Genomic DNA, 9,228 nt, shown 5'->3' with positions numbered 1-9,228 from the left:
GGTGTGCTGCTGGAGGACTGAGGAGCACAAGCGTTATCAGACACCAGGAGGAAGGTCCTGTGGTGAGAATAAGGAAGGTGTTTGGAGGAGGCCATGGGGAAGGAGCCCAGGGAGTTGTAGCTGTCATGCAGCTGTTACAGGAGGCACTATAGACAGCTGCAGTCCACAGGGCCCTGGGCTGGAACCCGGAGTAGAGGGCGGGCCTGGGTTCCCCCCAAACCTCCCAATTGACCTGGACTGTGGGTTCTTCCAGAGGGGAAGGTCTCTGGGCTGTTCCCCAACCCACATGGTGAATCTCTGAGGCAAGAAAATCCGCCAATAAGCGCAGGACCCACCAAGATAGAGGAGGAACTTTGTCACAATGTATAATAATGCCTGCATCTGTAATTTTCACTCCATGCATCTGAAGATGTGGGTTTTTTACCCAGGAAAGCTTATGCCCAAATAAATCTGTTAGTCTTTAAGGTGCCACTGGACTCCCTGTTGTTTTTGTGGATACAGACTAACATGGCTACCCTCTGATATAAAATGATGTGGTCTAAATTAGCTATTACCACTCAAGAAATCTTGGAGTCATTGTGGATAGTTCTCTCAAAAACACCCACTCACTGTGCAGCAGCAGTCAAAAAAGCTAACTATGTTAAGAATCATTAAGAAAGGGATAGATAATAAGACAGAAAATATCATATTGCCTCTATATAAATCCATGGTACATATGCCCACATTTTGAATCTTGCGTGCAGATGTGGTTGCCCCTCTCTAAAAGATATATTGGAATTGGAAAAGGTCAGAAAAGGGCAACAAAAATGATTAAGGGTATGAAACAGCTTCTGTATGAGGAGAGATTAATAAGATTGGGACTTTTCAGCTTGGAAAAGAGATGACTTAGGGGGAATATGATAGAGGTCTATAAAATCATGACTGGTGTGGAGAAAGTAAATAAGGAAGTATTATTTACTCCTCAAAAAACAAGGAGTCAAATGAAATTAATAGGCAGCAGGTTTAAAACAAACAAAAGGAAGTATTTCTTCACACAACGCACAGTCAACCTGTGGAACTCTTTGCCAGAGGATGTTGTGAAGGTCAAGACTAACAGAGTTCAAAAAAGAACTAGATAAGTTCATGGAGGATAGGTCCATCAGTAGCTATTAGGCAGGATGGGCAGGGATGGTGTCCCTAGCCTCTGTTTTCTGGAAGCTGGGAATGGATGACGGGATGGATCACTTGATGATTACCTGTTCTGTTCATTCCCTCTGGCTTTCGTGGAATTGGCCACTATCGGAAGACAGGATACTGGGCTCGATGGACCTTAGGTCTGACCTAGTATGGCCGTTCTTGAGACAGGTTAATCATGTAGCAACCTTGTTAAATCTCAGGGCACTTCTGGATACTCAGGTAGAAGTTGTGTGGCCAAAGGCACTTCTTTCCCCCCACCCATGTCTGGCAAGAAAAGTGTGGTCCTTGCCACACAGTGATTCTTGCCATCATCACCTTGGGCTCTACAAAATGTGACAATAGGAGATCACCCTGAATCCGGAGCTGTTATAAAGTGTAGCTGCTCGATTATTAAGTATTTTCATGACAAGAGCATGTAACACAGGTGCTCTGATTGATCAACAGAAGTGGAGCACCCTACAGATTTCCATGGAAAGAGGCTACTGACAGGGAGGCAAAGATCCCTTGGCTCTGGAACTGACTTTTCCCATTTCCCATATGAATTTAGATTTGTTAATCTTCAGGACCTGCCTGCAACATCTACCTCTTTTCTTGGGAATGGTTTGAGAGACATAGGGTGATGTCCTGGCCTCACTGAAGTCAGTTTTGCCATTGATGTCACTGGAGCTAGGACTTCACTCCAGAACTTTTGTTTGTTTAAACAAAAATGTTTTTGTCTGGGAAGTCATGGCTGGGTTGAACATAAAACATTTCATAATGACTTAACGGTTGTAACAACTGATCACTTAATAATATGCAGTTATTAAAACTGTTTCACAGTATGAAAGGATCTCAGAAATTAGGAAATTGTAGCTGCAATCAACCTGAAAACTTTCACATGAACACTTTGGTGATTTTGTTGCAGGCCATTTTGTGATGCAAACATTTCATTTTTGGGGATGGTTTTGTCAAACTAGCAAAGTTGCCTTTGAAAATATGGAAAATCAGAAATGTTCACATTTTACTCTAAGGTCCAGAAATTCAGCTGTACTTTCAAGTGGAAAATGGTGACGGTATGAAATATTTTAAAAAGGCAGAATAAAATGTGAAAATAATATTGATTGAGGTTTTTAAATTTTATTTCACTTTTTTTATACATCTTTACTTGGAAATACCTACATTTTTTGATATAAGAACTCTAATTCTCTTGAAACAGCTTGAGACAATACTTTATAAGGTTATAGACCAAAACGTGGCCCTGGGTTCTTGATGATATTCCGCCCCAGGCCATGAGGACCCATGTGAGCAGAGGGAGTCCTCTGCTGACAAGACTGGAGCCTAGGACAGTACTGAAAGCTTAGCTAAAACTCTGCTGAAAAGATATATTCCGGGATAGTGAATATATTCTCACTGAGTACATCCATCCTGAGAAAATCCATAAATGTTTTCTGCACATCAGCAGCTCCACCAGCGATGTTGGCAAATGCTGTAGCATAGACAAGGTGTAGGTGTCTTTACCATAGTGTTATCTAATATTTTATTACCATCAGGTTCTGTTTCTCATCAACAGCCAAGAAGGCTTGTTTCTGCCAGTAGGGTTAACAAAAGAGCATTGCCTAGCTTCTAGGGGTTAGAGAGCATAGGACTGGAAGCCACGAATCCTATTTCCGGATCTACCACGGACCTGCCATGATCTTGGGTAAATCTCTCTCTATGCCTCTTTCCTACCACCTATAAAGATACTGTTGATCCCCACCCAGGGGTGCAGAGAAGATTAATGGTTATTTATGATATACAGAGTCAGAGGCATGCATGATGTTTAAAAAGCAAATATAAAGATGAGGGCCCTAGATTCTCAGAGAAGGGGTTGCAGATCCTTGATCTTGAGAGGCTACTTCTATGTTAGCCCCAGCAGAGATCAGAGCAGAGTGGAGGCCTCTCTTCTCTACACTGGCTGGCTATGACCCTCCAAGGGACCACCTACCAGCCAGGGATTGCTGGAGTGCAGCATCACACCCGCTTCCCAGCCCCAACACCAGCGGCTACTGGATGGTGGTGTAGACAGGGCTTTTGTGTGTACTGGGGACTCCCCCTTCAAGGGGAATGTCTAGGGAGAGACATCTGATAGCTTTCAGCAGTGAGAGGGTTACAAAGAGAGCAAATCTGGGCTCAGGATTAAGCCCAAGGTCCCTGCCCTCAAGAGATTTAATCTAAAATTAGGTCAGGACCAGGACAAAAGGAGAACAGACCATTGTGGGTGACTAGGGGAAGAAGACAGTGGTAAAGAAATGGAGGGAATGCGTTTGGGTGCACAGATTCCCATGGAAAGGGGCATGTCAAACTTGCATGCTTTGTGGATTTGATATTTGTTACTTTCTCTTTTTAAGGGTGGGTCTACACTGCAGCTGGGTCGGTGCAGGTAAACAGACACGTGCTAGCTCTGCTCCAGCCTGCGTGCTAAAAATAGCAGTATGGCTATGGCGGCTCGGGCTAGCCACCTGAGAACAATGCCACCTGAACTCTGCGTCCATATGCGGTTGGCCAGCCTGAGCTGCTGCCCACGCTGATGCTTGAGCACACAAGGTCAAGCAGAGCAAGCACGTGTCCACCCACCCGCTCTGGGAAGCGCCCTCCCAGCTGCTGTGCCGTTGTATCCTTAATGTACATTTATATGAATGAAATATCTGCCAATGAAATCTCTTAATTCACGTTGGCAAAACACCAAGATCCTTGGAGGAAAGGCACTTCAGAAGGACTAAATATGACCACTCCAAGAGTTTAAAAAAAATGTAGTTCTGCATAGTGACTGCTGAAAGGTGTAAGGCTCCCAGACTTGGCAATCCTTTGTTCATGTGTACTCTGTGCGTCCAGCACCTAGGAAGGATCACAGCCAAAGAGTTCTACCCGAAGAGCAATGCTTCGATTCCAGGTTTTAGGAACAATGCGGATGAACCTGGAAAATATGGGTGGATTTAAGAAATGCTTGACATGTCCGCTGCTGTTCTCATTCCCCCCAAATACCTGAAAGTAAACAAAACAATGAATTAATGAAAAAAAATCTTAAATGCTGCCGCTTTTTTTCCCCATCTAAATGCTTCAGCGTTGCTGCGTTAGGGGACGGGGAAGTTGACTGGATCACTCCAGTGGTGTATATACAGCCTTCCTCCTCTAGGTCACTGGTTCAAATCCAGTCAGATCCAAACTGTGGTCTGGGTGAAATGATTTCATGGTCTCTGTTTCTGTCTACATCACAGAAACCATCACCACAACGGATGCTAACTGGCCCCTGTGTTGGCTGGGGACTGACAAATCCCCCCTCTCTTATCCCTAGATGTGGTCCCTGCAGGTCAGGATTGAAGCACATCCATCAAGGTGGCTTGGGGGATTCTTTAAGTGCTGTACCTGCTGTGTGGATGAGGGAGGTCTCAGCTCTGTCAATCTGGGACCTTCCACCAGCACTAAATTCACTTAAAAAATTTAAAGCAAAAAATATTTTGCAGTGAAGTTTGGCAGAGGCTTCCGCGTACACATTCTGTGCATTCCTTTGAAATGTTCCTCTGTAAAAGGCATGCCACTGATTTCATCCCAGGTTCAACGGCATTACACACAAATGTAGCATCCCCTCCCTTTTATTGTGGAAAATTACTTACCTCAGAAATAAAGAGCCATGAAAGGAAAGTTCTAGAGTCCTCTATAAGAGAAGAGCCACTCCACCAGCATTTTAAATTCAACTGCAGGAACAATTTTTTGTGCCCCTCATTCTGGGGCTGTCCCTCATTTGGGCCTGGAGAAGTATGACAAAGTGCTCGGGATTCAGAAATGGACATGGTACCTTTCCCACTGAAGTGGAGTCATCCATATAAGGTTTCCATTCTGTGCCTTCATCACTGTAAAGGATGGCGTAGGTTTTCACAAACTGCTCTGTAGACATGGACTTGCAACCCTGGGTTGCGATAGCAGTTATCTTCTTCGCTTTGAGGAGATCAATCTGCAGCCACTGCTGGTTGTTGTTTGACTACAAACAATACAAAGAGTAATGCGTGAGCAAATGCGTGTTTGTGCCAATATTAGCACAACCAGAAACTTTGCTCAATGACAGTTAAAGTTGTATGAAGACATCCACCCACCCAGAACCTCAAACCTCTGCAAACAAAGTTAAGGGAAGCGCTACCAGCATTCTCTGCTGGCCACAGATCCGTTTAATCACTGCAGATGATACACGCTGACCCTCCATCCAGCATTCACTTCCATCACCAGCGCAGAATGAAAAGCAATACAAATTCATCCCTGGTGAATTAATGTAGCTCTCATAAAGCGCTTCTCAACAATAGATCTCAAAGCGCTTTAAAGTATCAACATCATCCCCATTTTACAGATAGGGAAACTGAGACATGGGGGAAACTGACTTTCTCAAGGGCACCCAGCAAGCCAGTGACAGAGTTGGTTATAGAACCCAGGCCTCCTGAGTCTCACTCCAATGTGCTAGTCCAGTAGTTCTCAAACTTTTGTACTGGTGACCCCTGTCACACATCAAGCCTCTGAGTGTGAAACCCTTTATAAATTAAAAACACTTTTTAATATATTTAACACCATTATAAATGCTGAATGCAAAGCAGGGTTCGGGGTGGAGGCTGACAGCTTGCGACCCCCCATGTAATAACCTCACGACCCCTGAGGGGTCCCGACCCCCAGTTTGAGAACCCCTGATCTAGTCACTAGGCAGTACTTCTGTTCAATAGTAAAGCCAACAGAATTACACCAGATGAATTTGGCTCACAGGCCACCTACCTTCAGTGTTTACTCATCCACTGAGTCCAAAGAGACCACTCCCATGAGTAACGGCTGCAGGGTCAGGCCCATCAAGTTGAGCATATTATCTCCACATAGTTTCATTGCTTTCCACTTCACATTATGAAATTAGCAAATGTTCTTTTTTTAAAAGAAAAAAAAAATCTCTTTGCGAGCATGTCACAAACCTCCCCCTGGAAGGGAACTAAGCAGGCGTTTCACTGGAGGACTGGATAGAACAAGCCAGAGCACAGCACGGAGGGGGCACACGGAGCAGGCACAGACACAGGGCCTGCTCCAGGCACCAGCTTAACAAGCAGGTGCTTGGGGCGGCAAGGGAGAGGGGCGGCAGGTCCCTCACTCCCTCTAGGAGCGCAAGACCTGTCGCTGAACTGCCACCGCCGATCGTGGCTTTTTTTTTTTTTTTTTTTTTTTTTTTTTTTTTTAACTTGGGGCGGCAGAAATACTGGAGCCGGCCCTGCACAGACACACACCGGAGCAGCAGCACATTTGCTAACGGCAGCAGCTTTGACTTAGCAGTTTTGTCTTTTGTTTGCTTCTTACCTTCGCTTGCCAGGCATTTATCCTCCCTTGCTGATTGAGACGCGCGAGGGAAGGCTCCCATGAGTTATACCAGGATTTCTTATAGGAAGAAGCTGTAATCTGAGCATTCTTGATCTCCCCATTTTCCATTCCCAGTGGCAGAGAGCAACCTGTTAAGAGAATAGCAGCAGGTCTCCATTTCATCTCTTGAGCAGCAGCGGACTAGAGGAATAAGCAACAGGCTAGGAATTCCTGTCTCTGCCACTGACTTGCTGTATGGCCTTGCTCAAGTCATTGTAACCTCCCTTGTGCCTTAGTTTCCCCATCTTTAAAAAGGGGGTAATGCAGGGTTGTTGTGAGCATTCATTAGTTAAAACGTGTAAAGCACTTTGAAGTTGTGAAGCGCTATCTACATTCTAACTGCTCAGGGAGTGGCAGAAGAGAATACATTTGCAGTCAGGGAGTGGAGCTCTCTTTGCCCAGGCATCATGAAAACTAAGGCCAGCAGATCTGTGAAATGAAAGGTTTGTGCGTCTGCCTATTGTGGGCGAGACTGTCAAAAGCACCCAGAGTTAGACCAATTCTGAGCGCTTTTGAAAGTCCCACTCTGTATTCTTATATTGCCATTCAAATAAACCAACAAGGGGCTTGTTGTCCAGGGAACTGGGGAAAGGGGATCCACAGCCTCTCATTTCTAGGTTGCAGGTTTGAATCCAGCCCAGGGCAGGCGTAACTGCACGTCACCCATGCCATGACTGTGCAATGGCTTGTGTGAAATGAGTTTTACGGACTCAGTCCTGTTCCTGTTGGCCGTGAGCTCACATCACCACTTCAGGTGGTGCTGACTGTCAGCACGCTAATGGCCACTTTGTTGTTGTTCTCAGAGAGGCCTATGACTGAATGAGACATGAAGACTAAACTCTGCTCCCAGTCCCGGAGGAAGTTTCCCCAGGTCTGTGTTAAGGCACATACAGAAGGCAGTGTGCAGGAAGCTTTGTTTGTGCCTTGCCTGTTCTGCGGATAAAGAGAGAAAAGCCAGAGCTGTCAATCCAAATACAAACCCCAGTGCTAACAATGGGCTTTTCAAAATCACTGAACGGGAAAAGACCCCTAACTTCCAATGGCTTTGAATGGGAGTTGGGTACCTAGATGCTTTTAAAAAAAAATATTGCACCCTAAATTCATTAAGGCCAAGGATTTCAGAAGCATCTTGTGATTTTTGGATGCCCAACTTGAGAAACCCAATTTTCAGAAGGTGGGCAGAACTGTGTCTGAAAATCAGGCCCCTTTGAGGTGTCTCATGTTGAAAATAATAATGGGGGATTTCAATTATCCCCATATTGACTGGGTACATGTCACCTCAGGATGGGATGCAGAGATAACATTTCTTGAGACCTTAAATGACTGCTTCTTGGAGTAGCTGATCCTGGAACCCACCAGAGGAGAGGCAATTCTTGATTTAGTCCTAGGTGGAGCACAGGATCTGGTCCAAGAGGTGACTATAGCTGGACCGCTTGGTAATAGTGACTATAATATAATTAAATTTAACATCCCTGTGGCAGGAAAAACACCACAGCAACCGAACACTGTAGCATTTAATTTCAGAAAGGGGAACTACACAAAAATGAGGAGGTTCGTTAAAAAGAAATTAAAAGGTACAGCACCAAAAGTAAAATCCCTGAAAGCTTCATGGAAACTTTTTAAAGACTCCATAATAGAGGCTCAACTTAAATGTATACCCCAAATTAAAAAAACATAAGAGAACCAAAAAAGAGCCACCGTGGCTAAACAAAGTAAAAGAAGCAGCGAGAGGCAAAAAGGCATCCTTTAAAAAGTGGAAGTCAAATCCTAGTGAGGAAAATAGAAAGGAGCATAAATACTGTCAAATGAAGTGTAAAAATACAATTAGGAATGGCAAAAAAGAATTTGAGGAACAGCTAAAGTCTTAGCTAAAGACTCAAAAAGTAATAGCAATTTTTTTTTAAATTACATCAGAAACAGGAAGCCTGCTAAACAACCAGTGGGGCCACTGGACGATCGAGGTGCTAAAGGAGCACTCAAGGATGATAAGGCCATTGTGGAGAAACTAAATGAATTATTTGCATCGCTCTTCACGGCTGAGGATGTGAGGGAGATTCCCAAACCTGACTCGTCCTTTGTAGGTGACAGATCTGAGGAACCGTCCCAGATTGAGGTATCATTAGAGGAGGTTTTGGAACAAATTGATAAATTAAACAGGAATAAGTCACCAGGACCAGATGGTATTCACCCAAGAGTTCTGAAGGAACTCAAATGTGAAATTAGAGAACTACTAACTGTAGTTTGTAACCTATCATTTAAATCAGCTTCTTTACCAGATGACTGGAGGATAGTTAATGTGCCGCCAATTTTTAAAAAGGGCTCCACAGGTGATCCTGGCAATTGGTCTGACCGAGTAGGGCCATTTTTATGTTCTTAAATCTTGGCCCATAGAAAAAAAGGTTGAGCGTATTTTTCTAAGGGGTAGAGGGGAAACAAGTACCAGTGAGTTCTCATTGCTCACCTTCGACTTCGCAGCCCAGGAGTTCCATGCGAAGAGTAGGCCTGTTGTAGGAATCAATTGGATAAACCCTAATATACCTAGCAATGATAGGTGGATCAATATGGTTGTCTTTTATCCCATGGGCATCTGAATTACCTTCAAACAACTAGTAAAACAGAAAAAAGCAATTAAGATTTCAGAAAAGATAATGATATTAATTA

General features: G+C 44.2%; 1 protein-coding gene across 1 annotated transcript in view; it reads right to left on the bottom strand.

Moving 5' to 3' along the window:
• Window positions 1–2,276: 2,276 nt before the first annotated feature.
• Window positions 2,277–9,228, bottom strand: part of LOC128845518 (coagulation factor V-like) — a 64,154-nt gene continuing 57,202 nt past the window's right edge. Inside the window, exons 22-25 of the mRNA XM_054044300.1 lie at window positions 9,029–9,173; window positions 6,508–6,656; window positions 4,988–5,170; window positions 2,277–4,176 (exon numbers count right to left, since the gene is read on the bottom strand). Of these exons, the coding sequence (XP_053900275.1) occupies window positions 4,030–4,176; window positions 4,988–5,170; window positions 6,508–6,656; window positions 9,029–9,173 (624 nt within the window). The 3' untranslated portion in view covers window positions 2,277–4,029. The remainder of the gene's footprint in view (window positions 4,177–4,987; window positions 5,171–6,507; window positions 6,657–9,028; window positions 9,174–9,228) is intronic.

The sequence above is a fragment of the Malaclemys terrapin genome, chromosome 1 (genome assembly GCF_027887155.1).
Source record: "Malaclemys terrapin pileata isolate rMalTer1 chromosome 1, rMalTer1.hap1, whole genome shotgun sequence".
Classification (NCBI taxonomy): Eukaryota; Metazoa; Chordata; order Testudines; family Emydidae; genus Malaclemys; species Malaclemys terrapin.
The sequence above is the reverse complement of the archived record's forward strand: the minus strand, read 5'-3'. Positions and strand labels throughout refer to the sequence as shown.